The 25,715-nt window shown below is 45.6% G+C and overlaps 1 protein-coding gene across 1 annotated transcript in view; it reads left to right on the forward strand.

Annotated features, from left to right (window-relative positions):
- Positions 1-25,715, forward strand: part of TOP6BL (TOP6B like initiator of meiotic double strand breaks) — a 75,585-nt gene that overhangs the window by 38,087 nt on the left and 11,783 nt on the right. The window contains exons 8-15 of the mRNA XM_078148890.1: positions 2,525-2,608; positions 4,127-4,182; positions 4,390-4,461; positions 7,727-7,910; positions 12,084-12,240; positions 13,960-14,100; positions 23,043-23,164; positions 24,064-24,174. Coding sequence (XP_078005016.1) covers positions 2,525-2,608; positions 4,127-4,182; positions 4,390-4,461; positions 7,727-7,910; positions 12,084-12,240; positions 13,960-14,100; positions 23,043-23,164; positions 24,064-24,174 — 927 coding nt within the window. The remainder of the gene's footprint in view (positions 1-2,524; positions 2,609-4,126; positions 4,183-4,389; positions 4,462-7,726; positions 7,911-12,083; positions 12,241-13,959; positions 14,101-23,042; positions 23,165-24,063; positions 24,175-25,715) is intronic.

Raw genomic sequence — 25,715 nt, forward strand, 5'->3', positions numbered from 1 at the left:
AAAGGACAACAGGGCTGATGTGAATCTTATCCAGATCCTGCATGAGTTTGTCTTCGGCAAGATCTAGCAACAACTCATATGTGTTACACGTGAAGGTTTGAAAAGCACCATTATTTGCCATTATCTCATTTCAGCCATGTCTGTGAGGCTACTTTACAGAGGAGGAAATTGGGCTCATAGAGGTAAAGTAACTTGTTCAAGGCCACACAGCTAGTTATGGAGTAGCAGTGGGATTTGGCAGAGCTCCTGTGGTGTGGGCATTCCCAGAGCAGCAAGGACAGACCCCTTCCATCCTCAGGTACCCCTTCTTGTGTTGAAACTGGAGGGGGATGAGAAGGACAAGTCTAAAGCCCCTGCTTCCCCGTCACTGGCTGGGCATGCTTGTCTGCAGTTAGCAGCGGGGCGGCCGGTGCCCACATAACAACTGACAAAAGACCTTGTTTACTGACTTGGTGCTGAAGGACAGCTCAGCCAGTGGCTGCCATTGGCTGGATGCATTATAGGTCTCATGCTCTTTCCTTGTGTTCGATGCTGTCCTTAGAATTCCTAGTCCAGCCCTGCGAGTCCTGATGGCCACCTTCTTTCCTAGAGTCTGACAGTCAGCCCCGCTGCAGCGCCAGTGGGTTAGAATACCCTTCTGCCAAGAAAACAACAAAACACACTGTCTCTTCAGTATTTGCTAGGTACTCAGGAAGGAGTTTGGTGAGCACCACAGGAGGAGAAGACGGTTGCTGCCCATGAATCTGCCTGGGAACATGTAATCCTAGCCACTCCTTCCCTGGGAATTACTTTAAGGCATCACCAGAGCTGTATACAAACCAGGCATAGTCATTTTGACAACCAGAGTGTTTGGCACACCGCGAACACTTCATCAGTGTTTTGCCATTCACTCATCTTTACCCACAACAGACTTATAGACTGATGAATAAACAAACACAGACTGTATTTGAATAATGTGCTTCATATATGTGTATTATGATACCTATACATATGGATATGATATGTAGTGCAGTTTTTCAAATGTATGTAAATATTATTGTGATTAATACAAGTTCATTTAAAAGTGTTTCTGAAATCATAGCTTTTTGTCATATATTTCCTCAGTCATACTAATGGTTCAAAAATAGTTCAAACCTTAATTACTACAGTTTTTTTACTTTAGAAAGGGGTGCTCATGCTCAAAACAGTTGGAAACCACTGAGTTAGAACCTTGCAAAAATAATGTGCAAGGTCAATCTGAAATCATTCCAAGTCCCTACCTGGCAAGGTGCAGATGTCAATTGTGAAAACAGAGCACTGAGCCCTGCCTGTGCACTGGCCGGAAAATAATACTCATAAGAGCTATATGTTTGCTACAGCAAGTACCGCCCGTGGGTAATCAGACGCAGTGAGGGCAGAGAGCACAGGCCAAGAGTCATGTGACTGGTGCTTGCTAGGGGACCTGGTGCCCAGGACTAACAGCATTTCTTTAGTCCATAGGAAGAGGGCATCCCAGCTGTTCTGGCTGCCTTACGCTGGGCCAACAGAGCCCAGTGCCCTGGGCCCAGCGGCAGAATACTTTTATGAAATGTGTAGTGGTGCTCCTTTCTTGGGGACAGAAGAGAAGAGCTGGAAAGGGAAGCCTGGCTCTCTGTTACCTGGCAACATCATGAGCTTCCTTTCATGATCTAGCCATGTATTTACAAAGCCCTGGGGTTCCTCCATGATGAGAGCCATAAGAAGAGCCCGGCTTTTATGACCTACTTAGCCACAAGATTGCTTTGGGACCTTCCTTCTTCCCCAGAGGGGGCTGTCATTGTGTCCCTAACTTGGACTCTCCCTTGTCTTTTCATGCATTTCAAAGATGTGTTTTATTGATTGCTGCTCACTGCCTGGGGGGTGTCGGACATGCTTCACTAGGCCTCATTTTCCTGATCTGTAAAATTAGAGCTTGGGCAAAGGGCCCTTTCAACACTAATCCTATCTACATTTTGTGCTATTTTTTGTGTTTAAAAGATAAAGAAATCATATAGGCCTGTTAAGTCAATCAACTATTTAGAAACATTATGGCTGTTGTATAATAGTGCCATTGAGAGTTGTGGGAATTTATTTAAAACATAGGTGGGATCGCTTCCTATGTGAACCAGGAGGAGGCTCTTGCTTCTAAGCATTGTTTTCTCCAGTCCATTACCTAATAACAGCAGCTAGCATTTATAGATAACTGAGGTTCAGAAAGAGCCTGACAAATGTTTTCTCATGTTCTGTATACACCCAGGAGGACCATCTTCCTTTGTTTACGCACTTCCCAAACACCCACTTGCCTTTAATGTTCCAAGTTCGAGCTCTTGAGAAGGGGTTTTAAGGACTTCTTCCCCTTCTCCAAGGAGCTGGCAGCCTCTACCTGCCTTCTAATTTTGGCCCCTGTGGTTTTAATTTTGCTTCTCTCTGAATGTTCAGACGGCTTCAAGTGAAATAGTCATTCTCATCCAAGAAGCAGAGTCTTTGTCATCTGAGGGTTTGGATTCTCATGGGTGTTTTTTAATAGGTTGATGAAAAGCCCCCAACTTTGATGGCAGATTGTCTGGTTATCAAGCAGTTTTTGCACAGAACCAGCATAGTTCACCCAAAGGTAACGTGTCGATTGACTTGACTTTGCCGTTTTTCTGGGCAGTAACAGTGGGAGGTGGGGGTGGGGGCGGGGAGGGGGAGGGAGTTCTCTCTTTCGCTAGAGATTTTCTGCGTGGTTGAAAACAGGAGCATCTGTCTGTCTATCTGTCGAGCTGATGATTTCTAGTGTTGGACTGGTTTGGTTTCAGTGTACTCTTGAAAGAGTCTAATAAGAGGGAGAGAGGAGCTAGCATTTATTCAGCCAAGTGCTTTTTACAAGCATCATCCCATTTGATCCTTACCACAACCCTGCAAGGTAGATGCTAGTATTATCCCCATTTAAATTTGAGGAAACGGAGGCAGACAGAGGTTAAGTCACTTTCCCAAGGTCACACAGCTCCTGAGTGTCTGAGGCTGTATTTGACTATATTGCCTGACTCCCCGCCCAGTGCGCACGCTCTCTCTCTTCTCTCTCTCTCTCTTCTCTCTCTCTCTCTCTCTCTCTCTCTCTCTCTCTCTCTCTCTCTCCCTCTCCTGTGGCGCCCCCAGCTGCCTAAGATAGAGAGAGATCTCTCCTTCAATACAGACTTTTCTTTGGAGTTCTGTCTTCAGCCTTGCTATTGTCTCCCTATGTCACCTTGGGTGAGTCATTTCCATCTTGGAGCTTCAGTTCTCTTTTATGCACACATGCTAACCCTTGCTTCTACCCTTTCCTCCCAGAGTGACCAAGGAGAACAAATTAGAGAATTTCTCTATTGTGTATTTGAACCCTGGACATCCAAAATGTGCATGAGGGCCCATTCCCAGAGGCCTTCCCAGGGATAGCTGAGTTCATAGTTGTTGGGCACGCCTCCTTCCTTGCTTCTCCCTCCTCACCTACCTGCTCGTTCTCCAACCTGCCTGTTCCAGACCATCCCAATTGGCTTACCTGCTGTTCCTCAGACTAGGCATCTGGTCTCCCTGTATGGTGCCTTTGCACAAGCTACCTCCGATGCATGGAATCCACTCCCTCTAGCCACAGCTTCTTTCAAGTCTCCACATCCATGCCTCCTCCGATGGAAACTCTTTCCTGATTCCCCCCAGCCCTAATCCGCATTTAACAATGGGCCTAAAGTCAGGGAACCCTGAGTTCACACGTCACCTCAGACATTTACTGGCTGTGTGACTCAGAGCATGGTCCTCAACCTCTGTCTGCCTGTTTCCTCAAGTGCAAAATGGGGATCGTGACAGCAGCTGCCTCACAGGGCTGTTGTGGGGGTTAAATGAGATAATTTTTGTGAAAAGCGCTTAGCCCAGTACCTGACACACATAGCAGGTGCTAAACAAATGTTTGTTCCCTTCATCTCGTTAGATTTCTCTTGGCCTTCTCAAACGACTACACGTGACCGCTTCTGTCACCTACTGAACCCTTTATTCCCAGTGCCTAGCACATAGCACTTTGTTGGATTGGATTGGAAATGCGTTGAGTTGTGAGAAAGAGCTTGATAATGGGTGAGGATTTAGCCTGTACTAAATACTCGAGCTACTCATTTGTTTGCAGGTCAGATTCCACTTTGGCGGGGAGGTGAATGGAATCCTCTTCAAGGAAACCTTTGGGTAAGTCCCCTTCTGGCCACAGAGATGGTGCCATTTCCTACGGCCCAGACAAGTGTAGTCCCCACAGCCACACCAGCCTGACCAGGGCACGGAAGGGTTCCCCTGAGGTGGCAGACAAAGAGCCTCTGCTGGGAGCCAGGACAAGATGTGGGAGGAGCGGGCATTTGATCCGCTGGAACCTTGACCTATTGTTTCTGTCCTTTCCAGGGTAGAGAAGGAGCCCGTGGTGAAGCTGCTAAATGGGATTGGCCTGCTCACCAGTCAGCACCACTATATGAGGTGAAGGAAAAGCTGTGTCTCTCTCATTCCTGTGACCTGGGAAAAGGAAGGTCCTTGGGATGTGATGGGACCCTGGGGCAGTTTGACTTCACGATGCCAGGGTTTAGCTCAGCTGATCATCTTCTGAGGCACTACCCTCCCCTCTACCAAGACTCCACCTAGGATTTAGAGAGTCTTCAATTTGGGCTGTGACCCCGAAGGCTTTTTTAGTCCATCTTCTCACCCCAAGTCCCAACTGTATCACAGTTATCACGATGAGATTGTTCTTAAAGACATACAGCAGAGAGGACTTGTGTGAGGACCTGCTGAGCTAAGTTTGCAAAGTGGCATCCTGTTGGGCTCCCCAGCAACTGAGTGTCATGGAAGGCCTGTCCTCTGATCTCTCTTAGTGGAAGGCATGTGCCCATTGATGAGGTCACGGCTTGTTAAATACTGGAGTCATGACACTACATATGTCATGTCCTGCCACACATTGACTACGGGCATCTGATGCTTCACATAGGGAATTGGAGAAAAGGGAAGAGTCAGATTAAGGCGTCCCCACATTTTACCAGCACTGTTCCCTGCCCTGTTCCACAGCCTTATCCCAGCATGAGGCCCAGAACTCCAGAGTGTTGGACAGGGCCTCCAAGTGACCTGGGGAAAGTTTACTTTGCCTCTCGGGGCCTTCATTCCCCTGTCACTCAAATTAAGGAGTTGAACCAGATGACTTCTAATTGTTGTTGCTTGGTCATTTTCTGTCATGTCAGACTCTTTGTGACCCCACTGGGGGTTTTCTTGGCAAAGATACTGGAGAGGTTTACCATTTCCTTCTCCAGACCATTTTGCAGATGTGGAAACTGAGGCAAAAAGGGTGACGTGACTTGTCTAGGGTCACACAGCTAGTAAGTGTCTGAGGCCAGATTTGAACTTAGGAAGAAGAGTCCTCCTGAATCCAGGCTGGGTGCTCTAACCACTGCACCACCTAGCTGAAGGTACTTTCAAATCCTTAACGTTTTTGAGTCTCACATTAAATCAGTGCTGTTCTAATAAAAATATGCTTAATATGAATGTGTAAGTAGAGCCTATATCAGATTGCATGCCATCTTGGGGAGGGGGAGAAAATTCAAAACGTAAATCTTATGGAAGTGAATGTTGAAAACTAAAAATAAATAAATAGGGGCAACTAGGTGGTGCAGTGGCTAGAGCACTGGCCCTGAAGTCAGGAGGACCTGAGTTCAAATTTGGCCTCAGACCAAACACTTGACACTTACTAGCTGGGTGACCCTGGGCAAGTCACTTAACCCAATTGCCTTAGAAAAAAAAAGAAAAAGAAAAATAAATAAACAAATAATTTAGAAAAAAGAAGAAAAGAAATTTAGGAGCTGTTTACTCCAAATAATAGACGCCATTTCCCATAGCCTTTTGTCTGAGCAATAATTAGAGCTGTCAGTCACCTGGTAAACCACTCAAGCGTTAGATGTATACAGTTTCATCTGTATCATTCAGGTAATCGAAATCCCTTCTACAAGTGAAGCCCATGTCCTATTGATGGAGCATGGTGCAGCAAAGGGGCAGCCTCAGAGCCAGGAAGATCTGGGTTCAAATCCTGCCCGTGACATGCTGGCTGTGTTTACCTAGGCAAGTCCCCCGATTCTTCGGGGCCCCGGACAATGCTCTGACATTCTGAACTGAAGGGCAGCTGCTGAGCGTTGGTAGAGGTGCTTCCTCAGTGAGAACTCTCTCCCCCTGGTGAAATCACAGGCCCTCCCAAACTAGCTAAACAGCTCCCCTGGACACGGCTTGCTCACATTTGGCCTAAGGAGCCTGGCAAGCTTGTCCTGATGGCGTCAGAAGACACTTCCAGGGACTGAAACGCTTGTGGAGGCTCCCCCCTTGAGTTGAGTTGATTCTGGCTCCTCTTTGAGGTGAAGAAATCCTTGTGGGCCGGCCTGGGAGTGAAGGCGTCTGCCACAGTCTGGGGCGGTCCTGGGCCTTGGCAAAGCTGTCTTGTTTGCTCCTGTAACTGGAGCCTTACTTTAGCTGACTACCTGGGCTCCTCAGAAAGGGGACCACGCTTCTCATTCAGCAGCGACGCGTGCGTTCCCAGACACCTCTAGGGCAGGACCGATCCTCACCAGCTGGGCAGCTAGTGACACGATGGACAGAACTCTGGGTCTGGAGCCAGGAAGTCCTAGGCTCAGATCTGATCCCAAACACTAGCTATGGGACCCTGGGCAAGTCATTCAACCTGTGTTCACCTCAGTTTCCTCAGCTGCAAAATGGGGATAAGAACAGAGCCTCCCTTGCAGGGTTGCTGTAAGTAGATCAGATGAGGTATTAGTAGGATGCTTGGCGTGCTGCCTGGCATGTGATAAGTGCTATATAAATGCCTGTTCCCCTCCCCTCCCTTCCCAGAAACCCTTGCGGTGTTCAGGTCTGAGCCACAGGTTTTCTCCTAACTTAGCTGGCCCCAGGCAAACAGGATGAAGAGGTTTATTTGATCCAATGCTGAGGGGAAAGTGTTTGGTGGAATATATTCTGATTCATTGGTTTAAAGAGAGAGGGGACAAAGAGGCTCAATGGTGTGTCCCTCTGTAGGACAGACCTGTTAGTGGGTCAGTAGCCAGCTCATTTCATCCTCAGCATGATTCTTCCTGGGGAGGGAAGATGGCCTGGCTTACCCTACTCTTCTTAGAAAATGGAATTTTCCCAGTGATATAAAAAGCACCGGGGCCGAGGGCGTGTGCTGTGCAGACAAAATTATTTCAGGGGCTTTCCCAAGCCTGATTATGGCTGGATGATAGGGTCCTGTGTGCTCATGGAAACCAAACCGCCTTCCTGACTGTCTTTCCATAACATCATTAAACTGGTGGTAAAGGAAACTGCTGGTGTTGCTGGCAGAAACAGGGACTGGGGTCACAGGAACTCAGAGGTGGGAGGGACCTCAGAGGCTGTCCAGTGTAGCCCCTACTTCAAAAGAAACCTGTTTTAAGTGTGGGGTGCTACTACCCCCACCATGCCAACTTTGATGGCACCCCAGGTGGGGAGCTGAGTCACCAAGCCCTGAGGGCCAACTACAGGCAGAGAAAGTGGAGTGTGTGTGAGTGTGCCTGTGTGTGCCTGTGTGTGAATGTTTGTATGTGTATATGTATGCCTGCGTGTGTGTCTGTGTCTCTGTCTGAGGGGTTAGAGGGGGCTTCACAAATGTTGGTGGTTTCTTTTAGCCATTTCTTGAGGGGAAAAATGCCCTATGAGTTGCCTTTCATGTTTTCTGTGTCACCAGGCCAGGATTTCTGGGGGCCCAGCAAGTCTGCAGCAGAATCCACCCTGTGCTGGGGCATCCTGTTTTGCTCTCCATTCCTGACGAGGAAGCCAACATGGGCTTATTGGGGCAGCTGACCCTCACTCCAGCAGCTGCTTTGTGTCCCTGCCACAAGCTTCATCCCGACCAGACCAGCCGGATCTCTGCAGCCTTCATATCCTTTTAATGTCACTGAGGCCAAACTGTCTTTGGTGACTGATCAGTCCTCCCAGGCCTGAGAAGGCCCCCAGCACCTGCACCTGTATTTTAGACACACACACAGCACGGGCACCTGGGGCTACCTCTGGTGCAGTCCCTCCTCCTTGTGCCATGGGACAAAGAACAGAGGCCTCGGTATGGGCACGGTGAAAAGAAGGGCCTCTCACTTAGAACTCAGCAACCTTCCGGAGAAGCCACATCTAAATCATTTCAAACCTTTTTTTTTTTTGGTTACCCTACATCCCTGGGACATGGGGAAAATTCTTTCCGCTTAAATGTGACTTCACTGTAGGCCCAACAGGGAAGCCATACCACGAAAGTATGTAGCAGTAGCCAGGGAAGTAGGGGTCAGTGTTCCATCACTGAGGTCCATACTCCATGGGCCAGACTCAGTGGGATGCAGTATGTCAGCATTGACAGTGCTTGGGCACTAGCTCAGGAGACCTGTTTTTAATTCAAGTGGGAAAACTGGTTTCTTAAAGCAGAAGTTTATTTACTGGGCCAGAAGACCCACCCACAACTAGCCTGCATTCCTCTAGGTCCCTGCCAATCTAGACACATTGTGGGGCTCCCCTGTGAGGCCAAAGGCTCAGTGATATGGTCAGACAAGTGAACATTTTATTTATTGTTCATGACATGTATTTTAAACATTTGCTTTTTTAAAACCATCTTTAAAGCAATTAGTAAGCCTTTAGTAAGCACTTGCTACGTGTGAGAAGGTTAAGGGGGGCTAGGACATGATGCCAGTGGGAGCAGGTAAAGGGCCATTTGAGGACGATGTGGGGTTCCTGAATTGTCCCCCATATTTCGAGGAGGGTGCTTCTATCGAAGGCTTTGAGAACTCGATCACAAACAACCAGCAGCATTTATTTTTACAGAGCCTTCTAATTGTGTGTGAAGTTAGAGCAGGGTTTCCAGCCTCCGGGAAATGTGTGATAGGACCAGACACTTCACCTCCTACCAAAGCTGCCTCCTAATCTTTAAAATTAGAGTAATACTCTCATGACTTACCTTACCCAAGTCACTAATGTGCTTCGAAATTCTTAAAGTGCTATATTAATGCAAGTTATTAATTTTATTACAGTGAGAGGGTTGGGCTATGTTATCTCCCAGCTCATTCCCATTCTCACTTTAGATGATTCTGTGAACTGGTGGTGTATGAAAAAGCTCAGAGACAGAAGTGACGTAGGCACCTGGGGCATGGCCTGGGGCATGCTGCTGAATGCTTAGCAAGCAGCTACCCCCAGACCCATCCGTTATTAAGTATAATATGTACTATTAACATTGTCTCCTTCACTGAAGTCTGGACAATTAACAAATCGAGCACTGGCTGATGCTGGCACTGAAAATTTAACAATCAGCTCTCCCCGGGCATTTCAGAGAGCTCCAATGTACTGGAGGGCAGTTTTGCCCAACCAAAGCAGAGAATTTAAACCTGGGTATAGCAGAGAATGGGGAGGAGAGGGAGGAACATTTAAAAATCAGCACAGGAGGAATTTTGATTGGATTCAGAAGGCAACTGGCAGGCCCTGTAGATTTCAGAGCAAGAAAGCAACATTAAGATTATGCTTTAGGTTTAGAAAAAAGATTCTTGTTCTCCAAGGCCTAGCTGAGAAGGTGAAAAGCAGGAGGAGAGAGACTGGCTAGCAGCTTATGGCCTGGTCCAGGGCTGGAGCACAAACAGGGATGGCAAGAAGCGGCCCCCTCCGCATGGATCTCCTAGGGTTGACTTAACGGAGGGCACAGCCAGCTGCTGCTACCGCCCGGCACCTAGTAAGTCTAGCCCGAGAGGGAAGGGGAGACAAAGCTGATGATGACTTTGTTGGCGTCAGGATCCTCGGGGAAATCAGGAGGGAATGCGCTTCAGAGATGCTACCTTGTGGGTGCCCGTGGGCCATCCATGGGCCACCACCTTGAACATGCTGCAAGAAAGAGGAGGGATGTGAGGAAGTCTTGAGGGAGCTTACAGAATTAAAAACAGAATTTGCGGAGTATAAAATCGGGCAGTTAGGATAAGGCGGGAGCAGACGGTCGGGGAGCTTGGGGAGTGAAAGCTCCAGGGCACTTGGGAGGAGCTGACTGTGCGGGGCACTGACTGTGACTCCTCTGGGCTTCCAAACAGTGAAGGCAAAAGGGAAATGCTTTGAGCACCAAGTAGCCACTGTCTGACCAATGAAAGCCTTTCACACTTTTCCCTGAGGCTGAGCTCCAGGAGGAAGCCGTCCTGTGGTCCCTGGCACATGGAGGAGCTTGAGGACCGAGTTCTCAGCTTCTGTCTTACAGGAGATACAAGTGCTACATTGCTCTGTTCTGCCCTACAAAAGCAGGCAGCCTCAGCCCTGGCACGGAAGGGCTCTCCACAGGGCCCCAGGCTCTTGGCAGCCCACCCCACGTGCATTGACATGCCCCTTCAATGGCCTGGCGGCTTAAGAGAGAGCCTGTGGCCGAAGTCCCTGGAATTCTCCAAGTGTCGGTGATGCAGCCATCCTATGCTGGTCAAAGTGAGAAGGATGGGCTTTTGTGTCAGGCGAGCAGGGCTACATTTGTCATTCTTTTATGGAAGTATAAGAGCTAGGCTGGTGCTGTTAGCCAGGAGAAGGCTGCCTTACTGTGGGAGATCTGGGCTGGAAGCAGAACCTAGAAAGAGAATGTCTGTGTTCTTGGAAAAGGCACAGCCTTCCTCCCAGTTCTTGTGAAACAGGTTGGTGGCGTGGGGCAGGTATACTCTTTGCTATCTGTTCACTGCCTCTGTGCTCAGACCCAAACCATGTGACTCAGAGAGCTATTTGGAAAGCCGGGGAGTCCAGACCAGCCCTTGTCTCAAGGCTCAAGAAAGTTCTGCTTCTCAAGACTTCCAGGTCACTGGGTTCTTTTAGACGTGATTTAAACAGAGATGCAGATGCTGGTGTCAATCTGAGCCTGGGCCCAGACTAGCAGAGTCACAGGGCTTTGCTAAGACTGATGAAATTCAAGTCCAAGTGAAGTGTCTTTAGCTAAAAGGGGCCAAGTCTGATTTTTGGACATCAGGGGACCTCTTCCTTCACAAAAGGAAGTCCTCCTAGGGTTGATGTGTAGAGGGCGTTTGGTGTTTTCAAAAGCCAAGCTGGCAGAATCCAAGCTTTGTTAGGCCCCACCAAGTTGGAAAGCTTTGAGGCTGGCCTGTTGTGTAAGGCGGAGGCTTATTTGTGTACTACCAGTTCACCCACAGAGCACTGAGGGACTTGTGTGGCCACTGCAACCCCAGCTAGCTTCTCCCATGTCCTGACAGCCTGAGTTGGTGAGCGGCCATGCTTGCCCCACACTGGGTCTCTGGAGCACGAGTTCAGGGTCAAAAGCATAAGAGTTAGACAGACTTTCTGTCCTTTCCAGGTTAGCCTTCTCTTCGTATCTGTCATTTCCTACATATAGGTGATGGGATTCCACAGGGTTCCCTTCATTGCCTCTCCTGGCTCACTCCGTGTACATGGTGCGCCAGTCCCCAAAGTGTAGGAAGTTTTCATGATTAATTCAAATGTCCAACGACTTCCTCCTGCTGTCCTGGCCTGTGTTTTCATTTTTATGATGCTTCACTGGCTGATGGCCAAGCTCTGTAATCCTCACAGGAAGCACCTTTCTCTAAGTTCACTGTAAGAAAACAGGAGAGGCTGCTAAGGGGAAATTCTTAATCGTTCCAGTCTGTATTGCCCTGGCACAAGGAAGACAGTGCCAGGGATAAGACCAGAAGGTTGCAAGGCAGCTGTTGGTCTTCCCAAGCACACTGAGTGACGCTCATGGAGAAGATGCCCCGCTTCTAGGGACTTTGCTCGCCATAAGCCCCAAGCAAAGTTCTGAGGGTATTTGGGAGGAGGCCACAACTTCCTAGTAGCTGGGGAAAGGCCTAGTGCAGAGTGGTATGGCACCATGTAGAGTCACAGAATCACAGAATATCAGCACTGAAGGGAAGCCTAGAACAGAGACCAGCTGAAAGGGAAATCAGAACTAACACCCATTTTTAGGTGGGGAAACTGAAGCCTAAAGAGGTGAAGTCTTATATTTACACAGTTAATCTGTTGGCAGTGTATTTGTTCTAACACACTTAATACTGGGGATTCAGGAACCAAAATTTGGTATTTTTCTTTAGCCATTATATGTATTTCTGTATGGACCTTCAGGTCTGCCTCTGATATTTCCAAATCAGGAGCATCCATTAACTGTCTTCAAGGATAATTCCTACCTTTTTGACTGGAAGAAATACCACTTACGTGCAGCACCCAACTCGAATATCAGTTTGGAAGACGGTACAGTTCACTCTTGGAAAACCCCAGAGATGGGAAGAAGGGAGGGCGGAATTGTAGATGGCCAGAGTGGGCAAAAGTTGAGCCTGCTCCCTTTGGCGTGTTGGATAAAGAGGGCCAGCTGAGGCCACCCGCTCGAAGCTTCTAAGCCGTGTGGCACTAATCTGGCATGAGTCCACCATTCACTTCCGAGGCTGTTTTGTCTCACTGTGGCAGGCTTTATCCTCCTCTGAGGCTTGCTAAGACAGCCTCATCATACCTGCTCTAATCTCCAGCTCTGGAGAATTCAGGGAGCCTACATCCTTAGGAGGAAAGGAGCCGATTTGTTCTGCTGGGCCTCCTGGGGTGGGCCCAGGAGCAGTGGGGAGAAGCTAAAGAAGAGCAGATCAGGCTAGATATCAGGATGTCAGTGACCCCCAAAGGGGCTGCCTCGGGGCGGGGGGCGGGTTTCCCCTCACCCAACAGGAGGTTTTCAGAGAGAGCCTGGGTGACCACCCGTCGGGTTGGAGGGAGCCTTCTTGGCCATGTTTGAGTTGGTCCAGATGCCCTGCCCCCTTTCAGCTCTCACCTCTCTGAGCTGTGGTGCCATTTTAGCCAGGCCTCAAAAGGAGGCACTGCATGCAAAAGGGTCTTGGCAGCCAAGCAGATTAAATGCAAGGTGGCATTGCACGCTCTTACCATTAATAGCTGGAGTTTGCTTCTGACTGTTGTGTTTGTGTAATCAATCAGTTCCATGCAGGGATGTGCACAGAATACAGATCTGTAGGTCTGCATGTGCCGCTGATTAGAGCTGACCAGGCTACCAAATCCGCCAGGTAACAGGAATATGGAAGTGAACTGGCTGGGTCAGGGAGACTTCAGGGCTCTTAGCTTCAACATTATATAAATTCTACCTTGCCTGAAATCCAGGGGGGAGCTGGGGCAGGTGAATCCCAGTGGGAGAGAGAGATCCCAAAGCGTTGGCTGCCGTGCTGGGGAAGGAAAGGCAGTGTCCAAAAGTGACAGGCAGAGGCCTAGATAGAGAAGTGATCCTAAGGACGAGACTGGTTTTTTCCTGTACTTTTCGGCTGTTTCAGAATGAAATAAAGGTTCTAGATAATAACGTTTGTGTTCTTTGTGATTAGTAGACTGATATTTGGTCATAAGACAACAGGCCTCCAGAGAGAGTGGGATGGTTCTCCACATCTCAGAGGAACAAAAGGGTTTAATGACAAAGAGGTCAGTTAGGCAAATCCCAGAGGTTTTTCTCTTTTCTGCTTTAATTTTTGCTTTCAAACTTTCCAGTTTTTCACCCTTTTCCAGTCTGTGGGGCTGCTCTGAATTGTCTGGTAGTGAGCCTGGAACTTATTCATTTCTTAGGACATAAACCATGTTGGGAAAGGTTTTCTGATCCCATGCGGTTCTGGGGCTCAGGGCCAGGAGCCTTGGGTAGGATCCTGGTGATTTAGGATTTTAGGCTTTTACGGCTCTGTTCTGGGGGCCCTTGCTACCATAACTGCATTATGCCTTCCCAGTTTTCTGTGCCACATGACTTTCTTGTTCTGCATGGATTCCACCAGGCAGACATTATTGACTTTATCTTACAGATGCGGAAGCTGACTTGCCTCCATATTTCTATTCCCCATTCAGCATAAGCTTCATTGATAGGACAGACCTTTTAGCCCTGAGACATTTGAAAAATTTTGCTTATCTTAAAATATCCTGTACTATCTCGTTCTTTAGATCTGGTTCTTCCCGATGTGAGTTATTGGATTGAGTCCCATGAGAGGAGCTGGCCCCAGGACTCGGATCAACAAATTCTGCTGCTCTTTCTCATGGTGGATTTCCAGGGTGGATTCCCAGCTCAGCTGACGGAGGCCTGGGGTAGGTGAAGACCGGAGCTGTCCATTCATGGCAAAGGCTTCAGCAAACAGTGACATGTCCCCAGGATTCTGATCTATGACTTGCTTGAAGCATGGACCTTATGCAGCATGGTCAACATTGCTAAATGAATTAAATGAACTTTTCTCTAGCATTTTGAAAAACAATTGTCTTTGACACATTACCTAAATGCCTGTGTATTCCCAGGTCTACCAGCACCCTCTGCTCTCTAGGTAGCACCCCAACTAGCCAGCACCTCTGAAGCCCGACTCCCATGTCTTTGATGCCAATGTCAGAGGCAGCATGGGTGCTGAGGTCCCCCCCTCAACTTAGTGCCCTCCCTCAGATACTCCCCCTGTTTTATCCTTTAGGGGGCTGTCTCTGTGTTGGCTCTGTTCCCCCATCTCCACCCCAGACCCCCATTAGACTATGAGCTCTTGGGTGCGGGGACTGGTTTTGCTTTTCTTTGAATCCTCAATGCTTAGAACAGTGTCTGGCATAGAGTTGGGGCTTAATACATGCTTGTTGACTTGAAGAAGACCTGGGTTCAAATCTTGCCTTAGACACTTATAACCTGTGTTGTTAACTAGCCCATTTAGACAACCATTTCCTCATCAATAAAATAAGGGAGGCGAGTTCATTGACCTCACAAGTTTCTTCTGGCTTTAAGCCTCTGCTCCTATGAAGCTAGAAAGGTGTCAAGTACAGATTTGTGACAGATTTTTATTCTGTTGGCTGAAGACCAGTCTTGCCAAAGTCACAGAGGCTTACCATCAGGTTGGTGGCAGGGGTGGGCGGGTATTTTTTAGTCACAGCAACTCTCAGAGATTTTCTGCCCAGTTTTAGAGGAGTTTGGGATCCATGTTGGCGGAGGGAGAACCCCCTCTGATGAGATCAGAGATCCTGAAATCAGCTAGTATGTTTCCCCCGCTGCTGAGATGGGCCCCCCTCCCTTGGGAGCCTGCCCGAGGCCAGTGGCCTTCAGACACAGGTGGTGCCACATGACACCATGGAAAGAGTGCCGGACTTGGGGTCTGAGGTCCTGCTGCAGCCCAGCAGTGGTGTGACCTGCGGCCTTCAGTTTCCTTCTCTATAAAATGAGGGCTTGAGGGGGCCTCTGAGGGCTGTGACCACTCCAAGTTGCTGTGTTTCTGGGGGGTTCGGGGTGTTCAGTCGGGTCATTTTCAGGCCCGTGATAGGATTCAGCCCTCTATAATGATCAGAGCCAGGGGTGAACCTTTGTTCTGAGAAGAGAAGAGCCTGCCCGAGCTTAGGTGAGTGCTTACACCTGGAACCCGAGTTCTTGGGGGTCATGTGCCTCTTCTTGGTCTTTCAGGAAGGGCCTGAACTCTTGGAGCCCCAAAACTGGAAGGGAGGGCTCCTCACCCTGTCCATTAATCAACCAGCAAACATTTATCCAGTACCAATAGGTGCCAGGCTCTGTACTAATAAGTGCGAGGGATAGCATCTCCCAGCCTTGCCCTCTCACCAGGCACTCCAGCCCCTGCCTTGGGGCTCTGGGATGCTGGCTGGTAAGAGAAGAACCCCCTACACTGTTCTCTGGCCTTTCCTGCCTCCCTCACTGCCTTGTTCCGCTGGCTCCCTGGCTCCCACCCCACTACCTCCCTGTGACTTTTTTTTTTAAACAATTCAGTTTTATTTTATTTTCTGTTCCAAAGTCTCTCCCCTCTTCCTCTCCCTTCTCCACCAATTGAGAAGGCAAGAAAAACAGAACCCATTATAAATAGATATAGTCATGCAAAACATTAGCCCTGCCCCCCAAAAGAAAAGAAAGAGAAGAAAATAGTCTTCCATCTGTACTCTGAGTTCGTCAGCATTTTACCACTAGTCCTTGGGATTGTGGAATGGTCATTTTGTTGATTGAAGTTAATTAAATGTTTCAAACGTTTTGAAAGCGCTCTGGCCCTCAAGTCAGGGAGACCTAAATTCAAATCTAGTCTCAGATACTTATTAGCTGAGTGTCCTTGAGCAAGTCACTTTACCACTGTTTGCCTCAGTTTCCTCAACTGTAAAATGAGAAGAATAACAGCACCCACCTTGCACTATGGTTGTGAGGATTAAATGAGACAATATTTGTAAAGTACACCATACCTGATAGTCACAGGTGCTGTGTAAATATTTATTCTCCTTTCCCCTTTCAGAGTTTGATTAGCTTTGGAATATTGCTGTGATTGTATACCTTGTTCTCCTGGTTCTGCTCACTTCACTTTGCATCACTTCATATAGGTCTTCCGAGGTTTTTCTGAAACCATCCTCTTCATCATTTCTTACAGCACAATAGTATCACAGTCATATACCATAATTTATTTGGCCATTCCCCAATTGATAGACATTCCCTCAATTTCTAATTCTTTGTCATCAAAAAAGAGCTGCTATAAATTTTTGGTACATCTGGGTACAATTTGAACTATCTTTGATCTCTGGTGAGTAGACCTAGTAGCAGTATCACTGGGTCAAAGGACATGCACAATTTAATGGCTTTTTCGGCCTACTTGCAAATTGCCCTCCAGAACACTTAGTCCAGTTCACAGCTTCACCAACAGTGTGTTGAAATACCTGTTTTCCCACAGCTACTCTGGCATTTGTCATTTTGCTTTTTTATTAACTTGACCAATCTGATGGATATGAGGTGGTACCTCAGAGTTGTTTTGATTTGTATGTTTTTAATTGTTAGCAATTTAGAGCATTTTTCATATGGCAATTGATAGCTCGGATTTCTTCATTTGAAAATTGCCTATTCATATCCCTTGACCATTTATTAGTTGGGGAATGACTCTTATTCTTATCAATTTGGCTCAGTTCCCTGTATATCTTAGAAACGAGATCATTATCAGAGAAACTTGCTGCAAAGATTCCCCCCCCCAGATTCCCAATTCTCTTTTAATTTTACCTGTATTGATCGTGTTTGTGCAAAAGCTTTTAAATTTTATGTAATCAAAATTGTCCACTTTACCTCCTGGGAACTCCCTGTCTCTTGTTTGATCATGAACCCTTCCCCTAGCCATCTGTTTGACAGGTGATTTCTTCCAGGACTCACCCTTTATGTCTAGATCATGGGCCCGATTGGACTTATCTTGGTGAAACGTTGGTCTAGACCTATTTTTTGCCAGCCTACTTTCTGGTTTTTGTTGATTTCTTTTCCCCATAGCTGGGATCTTTGGGTTTATCGAACACTAGGATACTGTGCTTGTTTGCATCTATATATTGTACACCTGATCTGTTTCACTAATGAGCCTCTCTATTTCTTATCCAATGCCAAATTATTTTCACAATTACAGCTTTGTAGTATAGTTTGGAATCCGATACTGCTAGGGCCCCTTCCTTGTTCATTTGTCTCAGTCGCATCCAAATCTTCATGCCCCTGTTTAGGGTTTTCTTGGCCAAGATTCTAGAATGGACTGCTATTTCCTTCTCCACTTTATTTTACAGATGAGGAAACTGAGCAAATAACTTGCCCAGGGTCACACAGCTAGTATTGAACTAAGGAAGATTAGTCTTCTGACTCCAGGCCTGGCACTCTATCCACTGTGCCACTTAGCTGCCCATTTAATTAGTATAGCACTAAATAAATTAATTAATTTTGGTAGTATCATCACTTTTATGATATTGGCTCAGCCTACCCATAAGCAGTCAACATTTCTCCAATTATTTAGGTGTCTTTGTCTGTATGGAGTGTTTTGTAGTGGTGTTCATATAGTTTCTATGTCTTAGAAGGTAGACTCCCAAATATTTTGTATTATCTGTAGTTATTTTTCAGTGGAATTTCTCTATCTCTTCCTTCTGGGTTTTGTTGGTAATAATCAGAAATTCTGATGATTTGTGTGGGTTTATTTTATATCCTGCAACTTTACTGAAATTTTTACTCATTTTGATTAGGTTTTTTTGTTGTTGCTGACTCTCTCAGTTTCTCTAAGTGAATATAATCTGCAAAGAAGTAATAGTTTTGTTTCCCCGTTGCCTATACTTATTCCTTCGATTTATTTTTCTTGCTTTATTGCTATAGTATTTCTGGTACAGTTTTTAATGGGGATGATGGACATTCTTACTTCAGCCCTCTTCTTATTGGAAAGGCTTCTAACTTCTCCCCCTTACATTTAATGCTTGATCTTGGTTTTAGATAGATAGTACTTATTTTAAGAAGAGCTCCACTTATTCCTATGCTCTCTGAAGTTTTTAACAGGAATGGGTGTCGTTATTTTGTCAAAAACTTTTTCTGCATCTATTAATACAATTAATCATGTTTATAATTTTCCCAATATTGAACCAGCCCTGCATTCCTGATACAAATTTAGCCTAGTTATAGTATATGGTCGTTATGATACATTGCTGTAGTCTCCTAATATTTTATTTAAAATTTTTGCATCATTATTTATTAAGGAAATTTGTCAATAATTTTCTTTCTTTTTAAAATTTTCCCAGTTTAGGTATTAAGACTACATTTGTGGGCAATAAAACTGCGCACACCCTTTGGCCCAGCAACACCACCACTAGGTCTGTGCCACAAAGAGATCAAAGGAAAAGGACCTATATGTACAACAATATTTATAGTAGCTCTTTTAGTGGTAGCAAAGACATGGAAACTAAGGGGATGCTCATCAGTTGAGGAATGGATGAACATGTTGTGGTGTATAACTGTGATGGAATTATTGCTGCGCCATAAGAAATGATGAAAGGGATGGGTTCAGAAAGACCTAGGAAAATTTACACGAGCTGAGGCAAAGTGAAATGAGCAGAAACAGGAGATCATTGTAATGACAGTCAATGGTGAAGGACTTGGCTACTCTGATCAATACAATGATTTACAACAATTCCAAAGGACTCGTGATGAAAAATGGTATCTGTCAACCTCCAGAGAGAAGCAACACACTCTGGTATTTTCCTTCACATTATTTTTCTTGCTTTTTTTTTTCCTCACAAGCTGATGTGGCAATATGTTTTGCATGACTTCATATGTACAATGGGTATCATATTTCTTGACTTCTCTATAGGTGGGGGAGGTACTGGAAGGAGAGAGAGAGAGAGAGAGAGAGAAGAGAGAGAGAGAGAGAGAGAGAGAGAGAGAGAGAGAGAGAAATTTATAACTAGAAATAAAAATTTTAAATAAAAAACTGTGTCATAGAAGGAATTTGGTAGGGCCCTCCTCCTTGTTTACCTATTTTTTCCCCAAACAATTTATGTAGTTTTGGAATTATTGTTCTTTTGATGTTTAGTAGAGTTTGTTTAGTATCTTTGCCAAGAAAACCTCAAGGAAGGCATTGGCATGCTCTGGTCTGTGGGGTCATGAAGAGTTGGACACGACTGAATAACAAACAAGAATTTGTTTGTAAATCCAGCTACCCCTGGGTTATTTTCTTTTCCTTTGAGAGTTCATTTATGGCTTGTTCAATTCATTTTTCTAAGATAGGGTTATTTAAAAATTGTATTTCTTGTTCTGTTAATCTAGGCAATTTATATTTTTGTAGGTATTCATCTATTTCATTTAGATCATGTTTTATAGGCATATAGTTGGGTAGAAGGTCACCTAATAATTGCTACTATTTCTTCTTCAGTGGTTGTAAATTCACTTTTTTCATTTTTAATACTGGTAATTTGATTTTTTTTTTTTTAAATCAAATTAGCAAATGGTTTATCTGTTTTACTATTTTTGTCTTGTTTTTTAAATAGCTCTTAGTTTTATTGGTTCAATTTTTTTTACTTTAGATTTTGTTCATCTCTGCCTTGGTTTTCAGGATCTCTATTTCGGTGTTTCATTGGGAATTTTTAACTTGCTGGTTTGCTAGTTTTCTTTAGTTACATGCTCAGTTCATTGATTTGCTCTTTCTTTCATTGATGAGCAAGTAGGCTAATATATTTAGACAATGGATTGAGAGAAAACAACAAAACTATTCTCAGGCCCTTTGTGTTCTTTAACTCTGTGTTTCTTGATGGCACTAAAGTTCTGAGAGGATACTTGTATCCTCTCAGAACCCCATTAGAATCTTAACGTAGCATCTTTCTGATTGCTCACTTATATTTGCCTTTTTGTGTTCTTTTTTAATGGATTTTTTTGAGGGGGTTGGTTTTGGGGGTTTTTTTGGGCAAGGCATCAGGGTTAAGTGACTTGCCCAGAGTCACACAGCTGGTGAGTATCATGTGTCTGAGGCCGGATTTGAAGTCAGGTCCTCCTGACTCCAGGGACGGTGCTCTATCTACTGTGCCACTAGCTGTCCCTTTGTGTTTCTCTTGACTTAGAGTTTCTCTTCAGCTCTGATCTTTTCATCAAGAATGATTAGAAGTCCTCCATTTCATTGAAGGCTTATTTTCTCCCCTGTAAGATTATGCTCAGTTTTGCTGAATATGTTATTCTTGGTTTTAAACCTATATCTTTTGCCTTTTGGAATATAGTGTTCCAAGCTTTACACTTCTTTGTCGTGGTAGCTACTAAATCTTGTGTAATCCTGACTGTGGATCCTTGACATTTGAATTCTTTCTTTTTGGCTGCTTGCAGCATTTTTTTCTTTGAACTGGAAGATCTGGATTTTGGCTATGATGTTCCTGGGAGTTTTCATTTGGATTTCTTTCAGGAAGTGACCAGAAGATTCTGTTTTCACTTTGCCCTCTGGTTCTAATAGATCTGGGAAATTTTCCTTCATTATTTCTTGAAATATGATATCCAGGACATTTTTTTGATCATGGCTTTCGTGTAGTCCAGTGATTCTCAAATTATCTTTCTTTGATCTGTTTTCCACTGTTATTCTGTTGTGATCTGTTTTCCACTGTAATTTGTTATTCCACTGTTGATCTGGTTTTTCATAAAAGATGTGTTTTATTCTGTTTCTTAGTCTTTTGACTTTGTTTTCATATTTATTGTTGTCTCCTTGTTGAAGCTGTAACATGTACGGTGGCCACGCCCCAGTCAAACCATCTCAGCTGACAGCCTAGACCAGGTTGAGGGTACCCCACAGGCCTCAAACCCATCGGTGAGTCAGGGGGTGTCTACCCCAAGCATGTGACGACCTTCCCTGGTGGAATGGGCGGATGAGAACAGTTTGTGCCAGCAGCCATGAAATTGGCAGAAGCAGATGCTGTGGAGTATTTAGAGCTTGGTCAGACACAGAAGACACCGAGGTCATCCCTACTTTTGTCCTGCCACTGGACTTTGATAACACAGGAAGAAAGAGTGAGGCTGATGACTTGGTGCAGCTCTGCCTCACTTCAAGGCACACAGGAGTCAAGACACCCCCCGACGTCTTTGGTCCCCTTGGAAAAGGAACAACAACATTTCTGTCTCGTGGAGTCGTTGGCTTCTAACTTGGTCCATTCTAATTTTCACAGAATTTATTGCTTAGGCAATTCTTGTGCCAAGCTATTAATTCCCTTTCCTAGTCTTTCTTCCATTGCTCTCATTGCTTTCATTTTTCCTCTAGCACTCTCCTTTCATTGATAAAAGACATTTTTTTTTAAACACTTGCTTCATTTCTTCAGAAATTCTAGGTGGTCTCGTGCCTAAGCTCTGCTTTCCTTTGAGTCTTTGCTTGTAGATGTTTTAGAGTTCTCCTCTTCTGGATTTGTGTCCTAGCTGGCCTTGGCACTATAATAACTCTTTATTGTGGGAGCCCCACTATCTGAATCAGGGATAATCTCTGTGTACTTCTGGAGTGAATATTGGGGCTTTTTTTGGTTCTGGTTTATATTCTCTGGGATCCTGCTTTTGTTTTCTTCAGGGATAACTGCTGCCTCCTCATCTCTGCCTCCTGAATTCCCTGGCTTCCTTTAAGCCCCAGCCAAAATGCCACCTTCTGCAAACAGCCCTTCTGGGTGCTCCTTCATGTTGCTGTCTTCTTTCTGGTGATCGTCTCCAGTTTGTCATGTATATTTCTTATTTGAACAGAGTTGTCTGAACATGGTCTCCCCCATTAGACCGTGAGCACTCTGAGAGGAGGGACCTTTTGGTTTTTGCCTTTCTTCGTGTCTCCAGTGCCTAGCTCAGTGCCTGGCACATCGTAAGTTTTGTTGTTGTTTGGTTGTTTCTGTCACATCCAATTCTTTGTGACCCCATTTGGGGTTTTCTTGTCAGTGATGCTGGACTTTTTCCTTCTCCATTTCACGTTACAGATGAGAAAACTGAGGTAAACAGGGTGAAGTGACTTGCCCAGGGTCCCCCAGCTAGGAAGTGTCTGAGGCTGGATTTGAATTCAAGATCAGTCTTCCAGACTCCAAACCCAGCACCACCTGCCCTAGGAAGGAAGATCTGAATTCAGATCTGGCCTCCGACCTTCAAGTCATTTAAACTCCTTTTACCTTTTCTTTAATGTTAAAATGGGGATAATAATAGCACCTGCCTCCAAGGATCAGTTAGATAAGATTAGTTAAGTGCTAAATAAGTGCTGATTCCCTTTTTCTCCCCTGCCAAAGGATTGGTGGTAAAGGACCTATGTGTTCATTAGCTGGGGAATGGCTGAGCAGCCTGTGAGGTATGAGCGTGATGGGAGACTCTGCACTCTAAGAAACATCAAAGATGGCAGATTGATAGAAATGTGGGAGGACGTGGTTGAACTGATGAGTGAAGGGAGCAGACATGGGAAGTTCATCTGCCCAGGACTCCTGTCCTAGAGATGAAGACAGCACTCAGATGTGGCAAACCTCACTAACGTGAATGCTCAGCGTGTGGGCCATGAAGGGTTCTTTCCTTTCAGTAGAAAGGTGGGGGGCAATGGGTGCAGTGTATCGCATACACTGCCAGGCCTCATTTCTGTGTTGGATGGTTTTACTTAACTATTTGTCTTTGTTACAAGGAAGGATTCAGGGGGGAGAGGGCACAGTACATTGGGGATTGATTGGTAGAAAAACCAAAGACATCAGCAAAACTTTAAAAAATGTTTGTTGAGTAAGTAAATGAATGACTCATCCTAGATCAGGGCTATTCATCTTCTCACTCCCTTTAGGGTTACAGTCTTTGCTTCTAACTCATCTGAATAGCATCCTGCTGGAGAACCAGAGCCTGGTACAGGGCGCCGTACAGACAGCTGTGGACCAGGCCTTGGAGCAGCACCACCGGCGAGTCAAGGTGAGAAAAGGAACCGGGCTCCCTCAGCTTCACATCCCTTCCCCTCTTCTCCCCTCTGGCTAGGAGGAGAGGTTCAAACTGAGTTGATGGTGGGGCTAGCTGGGGAACTGAACCCCCCACCCCACCCCCCTCTCACCTTGAGCTTTACCAGGTCCTGCCGCTCCTCACCCTCCCCACCCCGACTCTAGCACAGTCTGCAGCTCCCCTTGGCTGAAGCCCAGTCAGACCTGGACAAGAGACACTTAGCACAGCCTTAAACAGAAACTGATAATGGGTGCACCCCCACGTGAATGCATACAATCCACATATGCACAACATGCAGACAATAATACATGCATCACACACTACCCATGCATGCACATGCCCATGGCGCACATATACACATGTGCACGTACGTACACACACACACACACACACACACACACACACACACACACACACATATACACACTATACATCGGCGACCTCTCCACCAGGAGTTGCTGTTTGTCTCTCCGTCTCATCAAGTTTTCTTTCCTTCTCTTTGTCATCACCAACTCACCTCACTTGCTTGGTTTCTCTATCCTCTTGTCTTGCTATTTCCCTTCTGGTTTCATCAGCACTTTTCAGGGCAAAAAAGAGCCCTGAAGTGGCAAAAACTGACAGATTTTTGTTTTTGAAAGTTCTTATTGTTCTGGGTCTTTGTCAACAAGGCTGTTATTTGAGGGCAGAAAACTTTCCTAGGATTCCTTAAAATGTCCAGGTATCCTTAGAATGTCACACGTTGAGTAGATGTTTCTTTTCTATCCTTTGGGTCCTTCTGCCCAACCTTACTGAGACCCGGGGCTCTTGTTGCCCTCCTGGGCAGGGGGAGGTCATAGTACCAACTGCCCTCTTCCTTTATTTCCCATTCTCTTTAGGCCCAACAGAAATTGCAGGCGTCCATCCCGGTGGCCGTGAGCTCCATCCTCAGTGTCGTGGCTGGCAGCACCCGCAGCAGCTTTCGGGCTCTTTGCCTCCAGACCCTTCAGGTTAGCAGGAAAGTGTCATTGTGGCTACAGCATCCTGGAGGGAGACTCGGGTTCTAGTCTTGCACTAATGCTCCTTAACACATAGAAGGATGTGGGCAGCGAGGTGGTGCAGTGGATAGAGCACTGGCCCCAGAGTCAGGAGGATCTGAGTTCAAGATCAGACACTTGACACTTGACACTTACTAGCCGTGTGACCCTGGGCAAGTCACTTAACCCCATTGCCTAGCCAAAACAAAAACAACAACAACAACAACAACAACAACAAACACATGGAAGGATGTTGGCTGAGTCACTTCCCTCCTGGGGCTCTCGGTGTCTTCATCTATAAGATGAGGGAGCTGCACTTGATGGCCACAGAAAGATCCTTCTAGGTCTAACAGTGCAGGGTTCTTTTGTTTCTTAGGGCTTTTGATCTTTTTTTTTAACATTTGTTTTTTAAATTTTGGGTTTCAAATTTTCTCCTTTCCTCCCTCCACATCCACCCCTCATTGAGAAGGCAAGCAACTCGATACAGGTTATACATGTGTAGTCACGCAAAACACTTTCATAGGAGTCATGTTGTGAAAAACTATGTATTTCCCTTCATCCTATCCTGCCCCCCATTTATTCCATTCTCTCTTTTGACCCTGTCCCTCCTCAGAAGTGTTTGCTTCTGATTACCCCCTCCCCCAATCTGCTCTCCCCTCTATCATCCCGCTTCTCTCTTGTCCCCTTCCCCTCCATTTTCCTGTAGGGTAAGCTAGATTTCCATACCCAAATGAGTGTGTATGTTATCCCCTCCTTAAGCCAAGTCCGATGAGAATAAGATTCACTCATTTCCTCTCTACCTTCCCCCATTTCCCCTCCACGGTAAAAGCCTTTTCTTGTCTGTTATATGTGAGATAATTTACCTCATTCTACCTCTCCCTTTCTCTTCTCCCAGTATAACCCTCTCTCACCCCTTCATTTTATTCTCCAGATATCACCCTTCATCTTCAACTCACCCTGTGCCCTCTATCTATCTAACTATATACACATACATATGATTTTTCCATCCAACTACCCTAATACTGACAAAGGTCTCATGAGTTATAAATATCATCTTTCCAGGCAGGAATGCAAACAGTTCAGCCTTAATACATCCCTTATGATTTCTCTTTCCTGTTTATCTCTTCATGCTTCTCTTGAGTCTTGTATTTGAAAGTCAAATTTTCTTTTTTTTTTAATTTATTTTGATTTATTAACAATCACTTCCATGTGCTTTTGAGTTTAAAATTTTTCTCCCCCTCCCTCCCTCCATCCCTCCCCAAGACGGCACACAATCTGATATAGACTATACATATATATATTCCTACTAAACATATTTTCACATTAGTGATGTTGTAAGTAAGAATTAGAACCAATAGGAGGAACCACCAGAAAAAGGAAACAAAGCTCAACAGAAGAAAAAAAATAGCAAATAGTATGCTTTGATCTGCATTCAAACTCCATAGTTCTTTCTTTGGCTGTGGAGAGCATTTTCCACCATGAGGCCTTTGGAGATGTCTTAGATCCTTGTATGG

The sequence above is a fragment of the Phascolarctos cinereus genome, unplaced genomic scaffold (assembly GCF_003287225.1).
Source record: "Phascolarctos cinereus isolate Bilbo 61053 unplaced genomic scaffold, phaCin_HiC Scaffold_9;HRSCAF=440, whole genome shotgun sequence".
NCBI lineage: Eukaryota > Metazoa > Chordata > Mammalia > Diprotodontia > Phascolarctidae > Phascolarctos > Phascolarctos cinereus.